Source organism: Rhea pennata, chromosome 14, assembly GCF_028389875.1.
Source record: "Rhea pennata isolate bPtePen1 chromosome 14, bPtePen1.pri, whole genome shotgun sequence".
NCBI lineage: Eukaryota > Metazoa > Chordata > Aves > Rheiformes > Rheidae > Rhea > Rhea pennata.
In genome coordinates, this window is record NC_084676.1 from 18,865,415 (window position 1) to 18,879,453 (window position 14,039).

Sequence of the window (14,039 nt, forward strand, 5' to 3'; positions counted from 1 at the left end):
AACAAACAGGAGATAAGGAAGAGATGGTGGTTTTACAAAGGTAGACTTTCTGTGCTTTCTGAACCATTATGCTATCCACTTCATCTTTCTGCACAAATATCAAAGAACAATAGACTCAAACTGACTCATATTCTTAAAAATATCTTTTGTGAAATGAATGGATGAGACACTGAGCTGAGGCGCAACCAGTGGCGCTTACAACAGTTCAAAAATCCCTTTGTGGATGTCACCATGATGTCATTTATAAACACACTGATGCTAAGTAAGTAAGTACTTTTAAAAGTCCTGTACGTTTCCAAAGAAAGTGTTTTACCTGAGAGAGAATAAAAATATAATGTATTACTAAGAACATGGCACTAAAGCAAATTTGGTAAATTAAACTCCTATAAAATATTCTTTAATACTTTATAGCAGTTCATAATTTCTTACACTCATCAAACCATCCCAACCATAATAAAAACAAAGATACAAAGTTTAAAGGGAATCACTGTCAGGCATACAAGGTGATGACCATGAAGTTAATCAGACACACGAAAAAAATTGTATTCTACAATTATATTTAAGTAAACAATCCTTTCCCTGTAAATAAAGCAAATGATAATGCTCATTCACCTGTGCTACAGAGCTCCAGTATTTTATCAATTTGCAAATACACGCTGGGCACAAAACGTTACTTACTGATACTAGAACGAAAGACAACAGTAAAGTACTACAAGACTTTCAGAATGAGGTTCAGTCTTAACTCTGAAGTTAACTGCTTTTTTAGTGCCACAATTTTAACTGTAAACTAAGGCTTGGATCTTTTCCTTTTACAGAAACAGAAACATTCTCGCACCCAACTGTAGAAGAACCAATTCCCTTCTACCAATAGTTTTACTGTATTTTGTTACCAAGATATTGACTGTAATTAGTGAACACAAATACCTGTTTTCTGTTTTCTTGTTCTTGCTTGGACTAGAGGATCGAGACCGTCTACCTCTACTTCGGCTTCTAGAGCGTCTTCTCTCTCTGCTCCGGGATCTTCTTCTTTCTCTGCTCCGTTCCCTTTCTCTACTTCTTGAACGTCTACCACAGAGCAAAATTGTATTTATTTAGCATATGATCATAACATATTCTCAGCCTCATCTGAAGGAACAGGTTGTGAAAGGAATCCAACACTGATCAAGGACAGCACGAGATTACAAACTCCTATACCAGAACCTAGACTCCATCTAATAAGTGAAAACACACTAAGCAGAGTAAAATCTATCCTAAACCACTCCAAAATAACCAGTTATACAGAAGGAACGTCCATATGTAGATGCCTGGCTGGCATTTTTATCTATTTTGACTGGACTTCACGACTCCTACCTTTGACGCTTCCTGTCACGCGATCGAGACCTCCTCTTGTCCCTGCTGCGTGACCTCTCACGCCTACGTTCTCGATCTCTGCTTCTAGAGCGCCTGTCTTCTCCACGTTTCCCTCTTTTGTCAGATGGAGAACGACTCCTAGAACGGCTACCAGAGCGTCCACGTGATGCAGAGCGCTTCCGATAGTGCCTGCATTGTTAATTCACAAAAATGATGAATGTGAACATGAGAAAAATTTGCAATCAAAAGATACTATTTGTCACATTTACACGGATAGCAAAAAATCACTTTATTTATTGGATTTATTCCATTTCTAAGCATTTGTAATACTCTTGCCAAACTGACTAATACACATACATTTCTAATAATGCCAAAATTAGATATATTACTTGGTCATATTTTGGTTGTTTTTTTTAGTTTTGATATAACCACACTACGAGAACACTGAAACATCAAGAAAAAAAATGCCCTTTTAGAAATCCACTGATTGCTGTAAAACGTACGGAAAGCCTAAAACTGTTTGAAGCTATCTCATAAAATTTGTTGAACAGGTAAAATTGATTTTCATCATTTTTTATATAAATTTTTATCCAGGTAAACCAAATAAGTTTTCTTTCTGTTCAAGGGAAAAGCGGCCAAACTGCAGTTAAAGGAACATATAAGCACGCGCATACATGATGCAGAAACGGTCAATGCCTTTACGATGCTGACACAAGACGCTCCACCATGCCATCAAACATCACAACATAAGCCTTGAGAAGTTTGCAAGACTTCAAGGGGTTGTGATGGAAATGGACATCTCTTTCTCTCCCCTCACGAATGCACTCTTATTCCAGTCAAACTGTGGGAGGGGGTAGGGCTAGGATTTCTCCTCAAAACTCTTTACCTCAGTGTAAAGTTACAGTGGGACCCGCACTGGGACCATCTCCTTTTCCTCCAATTCCTGATTTTCAGTCACAATGCCAGAAAAATTCCCTCCCTCATCCTCTCGTAATACAAGACCATCGGCCCTTTCACTCTACCAGCCTGGTAGCAATGTGTGGGGAGCAGGAAAAAGCAAAGAAAGCAAGACCTCAGTGCTTGACTTCTTTCTTCTCCTCTCCTCATTACCAAACAGGGCTGTGTTACAACTGTATCAACACTAAAAATAACAGTTTATTTCAGTATGTTGGTATAGCTAGATATCATGCACATTTGGAATCACAGCACCAGTGCACCATCAATGTACTGCCCCTCAGCAGTATAATTGAGCATGCAGGACACCTGTCAGCGTTAGACATCCCTGATTTCCTTCCATCTCCGTCACCAGAAGGCTGTGGGATGTGCTCCACACTCTCCCCCTCACCAGGTGCTTGGTGTATTTGTTTCTACAGTGCGCAGCGAGGCTGCTGTCTCATTTCAGGTCTCAAAAGCCCTACTCTCACGACTGTTTCCTTCAACAGCAATTCCAGCACACGCTGCCCACCCCACCCTTCCCCACCCACCACTCCTTCTCAACCTCTTACTATCTCTTCACTTTTACCTGTAACATTTCTTTTCAGGCAATAAGCTAGAGAATCAATACCTCACATTTTTAGATTATTTTTAGCCAGCTGTTTGGTTCACTATCCAACCCACAAACAGAAATCTTGCACAAGCCAAGGGGTGGTGCGTCTGCGAGCACCAGGACCTGGGAGCAGTGGGACCTGCTTGCAGGAGAACTATTCCTCAGAGACCCGTGGCCTGGTTTGGCAAACACGTGTGGCTTTCCGTAAACACCTCTGCCCAGCAGGATCGCAGAGCCCGCCTAGAGCCGGCAGCACTATCAGAAGCGGAGCCGCGCCGTGATACGCGGGGGCGCCCCGCAGGCTCCAGCCCCGGGCCCGCAGCTGGGCTCCCAGCAGATAACGCGGCCGGCTCGAGCCCGGCGCGGTCCGCTCTCAGCGGAGAGCGGCTGCCGAGCTGACTAGCCCCAAGCTGATCCAGCCGCACCCGCTCTGGCTTGAGCCCGCGCCTCTTCCGCGGGCGCACGGCTCCGCCGCGGAGCCCAGCCCGAGCCCCAGCCGGCGCCTGCAACTTCGGCTCGGCCGCCCGCCTCGGGACAAACCGGGCCGCGACACGCGTCCTGCGACGGCCCCGCGGGCAGAGCCCCCGCCGTCACGCTCTCCTCCCGGCCCGCCCGGCAGAGCCCGGCGCGGGCTCGTGGCGAGGGCAGCGCAGCGCCGCGCCGCGGGGCCCCAGCCCCGGCCCCGGCCTGTCCCGCCGCAGCGGCGCGGCGCGCCCAGCCGCGGCCCTTTGTTCCCCGCCTCGCGCGCGCCCCGACCGCCGCCGCAGGCCCCGCCGGGCCGGGCCGGGCCGGGCCCCACCGCCCCCCGCTCCCTCCCCTCACCTGGACTCCCGGCCCATGGCGGCGGCGGCGGCGGCGCGAGCCCAACGCTACACGGCGGCGGCCATTCCGCGCCCCCAGCGCCCCGGACGACGAGAGGGGCGAAGCGGCCGCGGCCGCCGCTTCCTGCGCACCGCGCGGCGCGGCGCCCCCTGGCGGCCGGAGGGCGCCCTGCAGGAGGGGCGCGGGGAGGCGAGGCCGCCGCCGCCGCCGGTCCCCGGTCCCGGGTCCCCGGTCCCGGGTCCCCATCGGTGCGGAAACACCGCCAACGACCCGCCGCTCTCGCACGGAAACACGAGGCGGCCAGACAAAACGCGACCAGGGGAGAAGGGGGTAACAAACAGCTTTTTAATAGAAAACAACCGGTTTAGCAGTAAACATTAAATAGCATTACATACATAAAGATAAATTAGAATGGAAAAGGGAGATTCATTTCTCGATCGGAGATGAAGAGTAATTTAGGGAAGTCCTGCTGGCTCCACGTCCAGTCACTGAACAGACGGGAGCGGATAGTGCAACCCCGTCTGGAATAGTCTTGTCACAAAAACGCGGTGCTTTCGGACTGAAAAGTTCTGGGTTAGGTCTCGTAGCAATGTCTCTTTCACCACTTGAGAAAACAGCCCACTTGCTCATTTTTTATGCAAAAAGATTGTAAAAGTGTTGTGCAGAAATCCCCTCCAAAAAAAGAGGTGGGTCAGCTGTTTTCTTATTAATTATCTGATCAGGATTAAAATATTTGTGATCAGGATTACAACTTCAGTGCTTTTTTTTTGCAGATACTAGGACTTGGTCTTTTTTAAATGTATTGGTCTTATATTTGGGCATGTAAGTGTAAGGTCAGAAAAAGAGTAACTTTTGAGCAAACTCATTACTTAGCATATTTCAACCTTAAATGCCAGCTATTTGAACCTGTTGAAACTCTCGTCCAGTATTTAGTCAGAACCTTTTAATACCTGTGCTAACAGACCTAAGTTGCAATCATTTACAGCCCAGCCCTGGACATCTGTAACAAGATATTCAATATAAAATAAGTAGTAAAAACTGAAAGTGTAAAATCCAAAACACAGCTTCTTGTTTTCATGCCACAAACATGTATCTGACTTTGAAGTCAGAAATGCAGTGCTAAAATTACAGTAGGCAGCTTTAATGGAAAAGACTAAGCAGAAAGCAGAGCCATTTATTTTAAATACACGTAACAGAACAATTTTGCTCCCCCAAAGTTTATGCATATATCAACATAATTAGGTGTTTCTCTACACTTAAATAAAAGACATTAGCCTGGATTCCAAACAAAAAAACACAAGCTGAAGATAATACTAAGCTGAGTTTCAACATAAATTTTCACAGATTGTCAACGTGAATGGCTGGCTATTTGGAATGAAACCTCCTTCCTCTCACTGTAAAAAATTATTTCAGGACCGGAAAACAAGACAACACTCAACTATCTATCTACTTTCCCCAGTTGTAGGATTCATTTGCATTTGTTTTCTTTTCACCTGTGGGGCGAGACTCCCACAGAAAAAATTAAGATGGTATTCTCCCACCTTACATTGATCTTTTTGTGACAGTAAACTTAAACTAGCAAAGCAGTGAAATATCTTATTTCATTGTTATATGTAGTATTTAGGATTTAAACAGAAATGGCTGATTTGATGCAGCTGGGAGAATCTCAAAACACATAGCACAAAAGATAGCAGATCCGTTAACGTGTAAGTATCTCTGTTGAATCAAAGACTATATGCTGTTGGGCAGTAGTACTATTAAGCAGCAGGAGCAGAGCTCCTAAGCAACTGAGATCCTGTTTACACTCAAATATCTGGTAATAAATAGAGAAAAAAAATACAGAAATGAATGTCACATTCAAAACTGTCTGATTCGATCCTGCAAAGAGCTAGAAAAACAATAGTTCCCTTGTACTTTTTACACATACTGGAGCAAATGTTTTATACTGTGGGTTGTCTGCCAATATATACATCTTTCCTTGCATGAGGTAAACTATTGCTAAAAAAAAAAAAAAAAAAAAAAACAAGACAAGGAGAAATCAGAATGAAAGTACAGGTATGAGCTACACTAGGATTAACAGGCTGCCGGAAACTCACAAACAGCTGAGATTAACAATTTTGCTTCTTCCTACTTTTGATTCATGACATTTGTAGAACTATATATATATATATATATTTTTTTTTTGCTTTGCTGTTTTGCACTAGAATCATCTAATGAAATTCATCACAATCACAGCAAATAATTCATAGCAAGGCAAGGATTAGAACAATGAAGTGGCATGTTTCACCAACATTCTCCACAAACAGCTGCTTGGTTCAGCATTCTGAATTGGAACAACAAAATACAGGGATTTCTTTTCTTTTATTTAGAGCTTTCATTAAAAAAATGGGAGTAACACAAAATGAACAATTCTTGTTAGCATATATTAGATATATATATATATGGTTCTGCTGGAAGTAAATCTCTTCTTGTTCTCACCATAAAAACAAAGGTAGCTTTGTAAGTGTTTATGAAGGAGGGTGAGAAGAGCATCATCTAACTAAACAAAATAAATCATCTACTGACACTTGCATCCTATTCTTTACATTTGTAATAGGCAGACACAGTATATAAATAAATTTTACTAATACAACTGGCAGCCTAGGATCCTGTTCTTCTATTCTCAAAATGATTGGATTTAAGGCTCCTTTCAAGCATTCGAACAGGTAAGAATTATAATTAAGGTTTAAACCTGGTTGGACAGTCAGATGTTAAAGCAATACAGACCAGAAAGCTTTAGTGTAACTACTGCATTGAATTCTATAGCCATCAGGGTACTTCCGAACCAAAAAACACAGAAAGTTCATGGCAGAAGATAAAAGTGAAGAAATAGACACAAAGGTCTGTGAAAACATCTCCCATTTTGCTGTAGGTATCCATGGAGCGACTAATCACCTCTGCAGGAATTCCAGACAGTAAGAGAGCAGCAGTTAGTACTGTCGTTTTCACCTTCTTCTCACACTAAAAGAAAAAAAACAATATTAAGTTAATTCTTCTCTTATAATCCAGTTCGGCTTTAAACACTGCATATGTTGTGCCAGTTTCACCCACAGCCAGGCACGTTCCAAAGCCATGGGTAAGAGCAGCAGGTTTGGACTGATTCTCTCCAGGATTTACAACGCACCCTAGCTAGAGATTCCTGCTGTGACGGCTCCGGTGGAGCTGAGTGAGAGTTTGGTTCACAGCAGATAAAATTCCCCATGGACATTCTGCTTACTTCACACTGCCACAACAGACTGTAAAGTGGGGCTGTGCAGCAGCCTCAGTTTGAGCGGGAAGAGTCCCAGAGAAGAGAAGCTTGGGCACGGGAACCAAAACCAGGCATTTCTACTTGCTGAGCAAGATTAACCTCATCACACTACTTGGGAAAAGAAACTGTAACTTTTCTAACATAGAAACACGATTTAGAATTAAAAACCAATTGCTCCCTTTCAATCTACTATGACTCTCCATTTGCTAATTTCATCCTCTAAACTCAGAAATCTCCAGAAGCCCTTTTGAAAGCTGCTTTTCTGTTTGTAAGATGAGGCCACGTAGGATCCTGAGGATGCAAAGAGGTCTGACAGGGAGGCAAACAAGACTTTGAAAAGCAGTTCAAAGTTTTAGTAATTTGAGAATATTTGGATATCTTAATTTAATCCAATCTCAATTAAGTACTCAAGAATCTTCCTAGGTCTGGTGAGAGAATAATGAAGCTGACTGACCTCATCTGCAAACAACTGTGGTAAAAGTAAGTTGCAAAAAGAAACCAACTCTTTAAATTCTAAAACTGAATAGCTGATTTTAAAAACATCAGAAACTAGAGATCTAGCAGATGAGCTAGTGTAAGTCTAAGGCTAATTCTATTCTATTTTGACACATCACCTTAGAACAACTGCTATGAAGTTCAGTTTTCAATCACATACTTGACTACAAAAGAACAACTACTCATTTATTCTGATTTTCTACAGTTAATCTATTACTCCTTTTAAAATGCAAATATTTCCCTTCAATTACGGATTGAGCATCACTTAATCTTGCTTTACAACACAGACCAAACAAAATCATCAACCAAAAAAAAACCCTTCAGTACAACTAACTAGTGTAAATAAACAAAGCAAGTGATATGAAAATTTTGCTGATGAGCAGGAAGTTTCTCAGACAAATATATATCTCATTTCTCAAGTCTTCATTCAATCCAATATTAGCAATGGAATATAGAGCCCTTAAAAGCCAAGGACTGTCTCATTTTTTAACTAAAAACAATTTTTTTTTTCAGAAATCACATACGTCCTGGCTGTTGAAAGAGCTAACAGCAGTAACTGCAGAACCTAGCTTTCCTGGGTAGATGCTTCCAATCAGGCTACAGCTAAGTAAAGTGCCAGTCCTGATTTTCATTGCAACTATAAACAAGATTTGAACTAAATCTGGGAAGACTAAAAGCTAGTACTAACTAACAGCATTTGGTAACTCTAAAGTCTACAGCTTAAAACAAAAGGAGAATACTATACATGCACTGGTTATAAAACATTACAATCTAAACAGAAGTTTAATTTAAAAGCATTTAAAATTTATCTAATTTTGAAGTATTATTTTACCTTTGGAAAGCACTTGGAAAGTCCCATGTAGCCAATCTGTAGAGTAAGAAATGGTGCAAATATTGACTGTAAGAACAAGAAAGCATATATGAAATTAACTTGGTCTGAAGTAATAACTAAGAAAACATAAGAATTTAATGCTTCCAAAATAAGAAATGAAAATCAGGTAGGCAAGAAGTAAGTTATAGACAATAATAGCACCAAATCTAAATAACAAGGTATATGTCAAGAATACTTTCTACCTTATTTTCTTTCAGCTTATACCTGAAATTGCACAACCATATAGCACAGTGTAAGAGTGAACCCAGTGATCCAGAAGGTGGCAGGCTGCACCGGCCACATACCTCTGTATAATGTATAGGCAGACACCCGGAATATTTGGGAACTAGTTTTCTCAAAAGACTGATAAATGAGTAGGGGACACTTATCTTGAGACTGTTGTTGTTTTTACTCTGCTATTGTTTTGTATGCTCCAAACTACAAAAGCAGTCGACTAATGTCCACAAGGATGTGAACGGCTTTGCAGTGTACTTACACAAAAACTATTCCAGTGTTTCTGCTCCTCAACCACCAAGGACCAAATGTGTGCTACTCAGCTGCTATATGGGGGCTGCATTAGACAAGTAACACAGATTCAGAGATGATTATCACCTCAGAGAACATCAGAGATTTGTTAGCTTTTATATAGTTGTATGAGATGTAAAGCGCGCTTGAAGTTCCCAATTCATCTAACCACTACCTATAGACTTTGGTCCTAGAAAAACAGTATTTTACAAAGAGCAGAGTCTGGAGTTTGCAGTCAGCTAGCAAAATAGAACAGAATTGTTTGTTTCCTTGAACTCACCAGGTGCTTGCACACAAAAGCCCTGACTGCAATGGCAAGCAGAGCGCATCCCACTAATCTAAAAATGCGGAAAGAATCAAACTCCTCCACTGCATTCCCATTCTCTTGGCTAGGCTTCTCATTCATCAGCTGGTTCCTCAGCTTCAGAGCTTCATCAAATCTCGATAAGTATTGGTCTAATCCATGTCTAGGTGGCCATGGCGCAGCTTCAGATGACAGTTCCCCTCTGTTACGGTGACGGAGCTCGCTTGTGCCCTCAGTGACAAGCTCTGGAGTTTTACTGAACAAGTCTTTCTTATCCGCTTTGAGGTCTACAATGCTGCTTGCATGGTCAGCCGTTCCCGGTAGGTTACAGACAGAATCGCCAAGCACAATTCGCTTGGAAACTGAAGGAATAGGAAAGGAGTTTGATTTATCTTGTTCATGCTGAAGTTTTGATTCTCCGTGGCCTTCATCATCTAAAGAAGATAAACAAAAATACAGAGTTATGCACACTGGATACGCAGAACAACCATTCAGCAATACAGCGTTTGGATCTTGGGTCGAGATCCCCACTTCCAGAGTGAAAACTGAAATATTTATAAGGGTGCTAGTTACTAATCACAAAGCTATTTGAAATAGTTGAACCGCAGCAATGCCATTTTATTAAAAAAATAAATAAATAAAAGGCTCAGCAGACCAGAGAGCCTGCCAAAGACACGTTTATGCTCAGGCTTAGGTTCCGCTGTAGCTCATGACGACGCGGAAGAGCGAGCGCGGCGCCGGCGGATCTCCGGGAAACGCTCACCAGCGTCGCCACAACGACACCGGCCCGCTGCCGCGCGAGGGAGCGGCGGCCCCGGGCGAGGGCTGCGCCGCCGGCGCCCGCCCCGAGGGCTCACCCCTGCCCGCCGCGGGCCGGTGGAAGCCCATGATGCGGTTGATCCGCTCCTCCGAGTTCATCAGCAGCTTCCTCCGCCGCAGCTCGGCGCGGCGCTGCGAGGCCGAGAGGCCCGCGGCGCCCGCCGCGGCCGCGGCCGCTCCGGCCCCGCCGCCGTCCATGGCGGCCGGCGGCTGCGGCTCCATGGCGGCGCGAAGGGCCGCGCCGCTGCCCCGCCGCCGCACAACGGGCGCCGCCCCGCCCTAGCGCGCAGACGCCGCCGCCCGCCTCCGGCCGCTGAAGCCGGCGCCGCCATCTTGCGTAGGGGCAGGAGAAGCGCGGGGAGCGCCCTTCACTCGCGGCGTCGCTCCGCCTTGTGCCGTTACGGCGCCCACACTGAAGATGGCCGCTGCGGCCTCGGAAATGACGGAGCGGCGGGGGAAGCGGCGACGGTTGCCGACGGCCTCCGGGGCGGGAGGCGGCTGCGTGAGGGCGCTGCGCGGTGCCGGCGGGCGCGGGGCGAGGAGAGGGCTGGGTTACGGAGCAGAGCCCCGCCAGGCCCGGCCTGGGACGGGAAACGGGGCCCTAGCCTAAAATTGCGGCTGCGCAGCAGGAGCAGGCGGGGAGGTTTGCGAGCACGGGTCAGCGTTCAGCGCTGTAAGGCAGCCCGTGCGCGGGCGTTCCCTGCTGGCGGGAGCCCCAGGCGCTGCCCAGGGCCGTTTTTGTCACGCCTGGCTACGCCCCAGTGAGGAGAGAAGATGCTTATAGTGGAGTGCTAGTGAGCAGGCGCTTCTGCATGTACATAAAAGGGATAAATGGGATTTTCCTAGTCCATGTAGGAGGATACTGTGCTGCACAGATACGATTTGAGGAGCTTATTTCCAGTAAACACACTCATGTACTGTCACCGCCTGCTGTTACTGCAAGAAGCAGCTGAAGGGACAATGTACATACCAAGAACAGGAGGAAAGAGACCATCAAGGAGTCCAGAACTACCATAAAATTATAAAAACAACCTCCTGGGGTCTATCAAGATAGAATTGGCATAAGAACATTCCACCGCACCTCTACTTGTGTGACAAAAAGTGATCAGACTGGCCCACAGTATCCTCCTTTAGTCAAATATAGCTAACATGCACAGTATTGTCAAAACTAACAAAGCTAAACCAAAATGTGAAGGCAGCGATACATCAATACTTCAACCTAGTTACCTCCAGAACTCGCAGGCTCAGCACAGACACTCCAGCTGGAAGCAGCACTCAGGTTCTCGATCCGTATCCTTAGACTTTTAACGACTTCTAGGATGGCTGCATGCTGGACCCAGTGAGCTGCGGCCAGAGTCTTGAAATTTAGCAGCATTGAAACAAAGATTTTCATGTATATGGGGGGAAAAAGTGCTGACAATTCCAAATCAAGAATATTTCTAAGATACTACACGATTTAGAGAACTTGAAAAATTCTGTATCCAAAGACTGTTACACAGAGAGGTCAAATACCAAGCTCATGCATTAACTGTAATATATTATGAACCAGAAGCAGTAGCCATGGGAGCTCTTAAAAAAAAAAAAAAAAAAAAAAAGCACAAGATGGAATGAGTTGTACAAAAAGGAAGGTGTTGAAAAAGTAGGCTGTTAAGTGAAGATATAAAATTACCTAATAATAAAATTAATTACCAACTTGGGAACACTGCTGAAGACAGGCTAAATTCATTCCAAACACCAAGCTTGCTCGAGACCACCTTCAAACCAGATGGCAGGGTGCCATACCGAGGAGTACTGCACCAGTGTAGGCTTACTGAAAGAACAGCCCCCAGGTAGGGCTGAATAATGACACTGAGTGACCAGGATGCTCTGGAGGGACAAAAAAATAGTAACAAAAGGAAAGTTTGAGACAACTGGAACTAATTTCCCTGAAGCTCCCTCTCAGATTGTTTCATTTAAATATTAAGTTTTAGCTAAAAAAATAGAACTTACACTTTCTGGCACGTTACTTATCTTGATGATCAAAGAGGGTACCTATTTTTATTAGTAAGAAAGGACTGATGGACTTTCATGAGTTCTTTCAATTAATTTTATTGAGTAGCCAAATCTGATAAATTAGCACAGATAAAATAAGCATTTGCATGTGTTACAAATGACTTTTTACAGGAATAAAACAGTGAAAATTACAAACTGTAAAAAGGAGGACAAGTAAATCCTGTCTCAAATTCAGAAGGGGGAAAATTTATAACTCCATACTGAAGATCAAATGTCTGAGTTCAGAAAACAAAAATTTAATATTACAATATTATACACTACTTTACAAAATTAAATTTACTGTAAGGATTACATCCATAATAGTAACAGAACCTTAAAATCACATTTAATGGTCCCTTATATAACAGCCATTCTGCAATCATTGATTAAATTCTGGTAAGAAATTAATTCTAAATAAATGTGAATCATTCTAATTATTGCAAAACAGTCTATATGAACTCAGACTCAAATATATTAAATTAAAAAAGATAATGAAAGCAAAGTAAAATAGATGGTAACAATGTTGGCTGAACATTAATGTGTCAAATACAGATATAGTTAAAAAAATCTTCAACTAGAAAAATAGAGTACATTTGCAGTGGTAGAGTTGTCGTACTGAGATCTAAGTATCAGGGCAACTCTTGGCAATTTTTATAGTTCATCTTCAGTATCCTCACTGTTCAGTTGTTGGTTAGGAAAAGGACACATCATAGATAGTTTACACGTTCATCTGTCTTGCGTTGCCCTTAAAGTAACACGGGTTGAACTAGCAGACTTTTCCCACTACAAGTGAATAAACTAACAAAGTTCAATACAGAGTTTCTCCCAAGGTAAAGAGAAGCATTCAACTCAAGATAGTTTCTCTGATTGTTTATGTTTTTCTCTGCAAAACTTAGGGACCCTTATTCAAATTTGTTAATTCCCACACAGACTGACATCCATAGCCGTTAGCCTAGTGTACATAAAGTAATGAAGCCACCTCCGACATTTTTTTCTTAAATAATTTTTGAGGAATATAATGGTAAAATATAGCCATAGCAAGAAACAAATTTTGGATGCGCTGTTAGACACAAGAATGGTTTCCTGCGTCTAAGTGACAATATGCCCCAAAACAGAAGTTTTAACTGATAACCTATGCAAACGCGTAGTTTTCCTTTATGATTCAGATGAAAAAGACCCTTCCCACTGGAAAAGGTTAGACTAGCAAACTTAAAATCTCCTTAGCTAGAAAGTGTGCAATTCTTCGAAAAGTTGTCCAAGTAAATATATTCCCATTTATTACAGAGACAGCAGCCAGAGGAGCTTCAATTTGTTCTAGAATAATCTCTTCATGCAGTTTTAGTCTTTGCTCTGAACTTCAGCATCTTGTGCTCAAGTGGTAAGAGCTGTTTCTCCAAAGACACTTCTCCCCTCAAGTAAGGCAACTCCTGACAATCAAGTATAGCTAGAGCTCGAAGTGGTAGCAAACGATGATGCCGTCAGGTCCTGTGACATTTGTATCAAAACCTACACAGGTTACCTACCCTAATCACAGTACATACTTGTCCCAGCAAGTGGATTTTGCAAGACCTATAATTAAGTTCATCACCATTAAACTAAATGCAAAACATGATTTTTCCATATGAAGCTCTTTCACAGGCATACAGATACAATACCTTAACTAAGTACTCTTTATGTTGCTAGCTATCAACGATAGCTTAATCTCCAAAATAGAACAGTTATCAATACACTTTTATGAAATGCTCTGAATATTTTTGTACAAAAATTTTCACTTAAGTCCAATGTCAACTTCTTTCTGTAGCACTGGCAGGGATCTGAGAGTACATTTAAAGCTCTTATTCGGTGCATACTGGCTTTGGACCTAAGCTCATTACATAGCTGCAGAAAAAAGGACTTTGGAGAACTTAAAGCGTGCCTCAAACTATAAACAATTCTCCAAATACAACATTTTTGTCTTTGGGAAAAAAATTCTTTTCCAATTTAAAGT

At 43.1% G+C, this 14,039-nt stretch overlaps 2 protein-coding genes across 3 annotated transcripts in view; both read right to left on the bottom strand.

The window, feature by feature from the left end:
* The window catches only part of DDX46 (DEAD-box helicase 46), a 28,579-nt gene extending 24,778 nt beyond the window's left edge, over nt 1–3,801 (bottom strand). For both annotated transcript variants that reach the window (XM_062587455.1, XM_062587454.1), the window contains exons 1-3: nt 3,719–3,801; nt 1,351–1,539; nt 925–1,065 (exon numbers count right to left, since the gene is read on the bottom strand). In XM_062587455.1, coding sequence (XP_062443439.1) covers nt 925–1,065; nt 1,351–1,539; nt 3,719–3,735 — 347 coding nt within the window. In that variant the 5' untranslated portion in view covers nt 3,736–3,801. The remainder of the gene's footprint in view (nt 1–924; nt 1,066–1,350; nt 1,540–3,718) is intronic.
* Nucleotides 3,802–4,041: 240 nt separating this feature from the next.
* Nucleotides 4,042–10,180, bottom strand: CAMLG (calcium modulating ligand). Its single transcript, XM_062587167.1, has 4 exons — nt 10,060–10,180; nt 9,179–9,636; nt 8,335–8,370; nt 4,042–6,718 (listed from the first exon to the last, which is right to left on the bottom strand). The coding sequence occupies exons 1-4, from the start codon at nt 10,118–10,120 to the stop codon at nt 6,527–6,529; spliced, it is 747 nt and encodes a 248-aa protein (XP_062443151.1). The 5' UTR covers nt 10,121–10,180; the 3' UTR covers nt 4,042–6,526.
* Nucleotides 10,181–14,039: the final 3,859 nt, after the last annotated feature.

What these genes read in the sequence shown, in the direction of transcription:
- CAMLG (XM_062587167.1), bottom strand. Translation starts at nt 10,120, where the DNA reads ATGAACTCGGAGGAGCGGATCAACCGCATCATGGGCTTCCACCGGCCC. An exon ending in CCGGCCCGCGGCGGGCAGGG is followed by an intron (nt 9,637 to 10,059) that starts GTGAGCCCTCGG and finishes TATCTTCTTTAG; the next exon opens with ATGATGAAGGCCACGGAGAA. An exon ending in TTTCCAAGTGCTTTCCAAAG is followed by an intron (nt 6,719 to 8,334) that starts GTAAAATAATAC and finishes TTTTTCTTTTAG; the next exon opens with TGTGAGAAGAAGGTGAAAAC.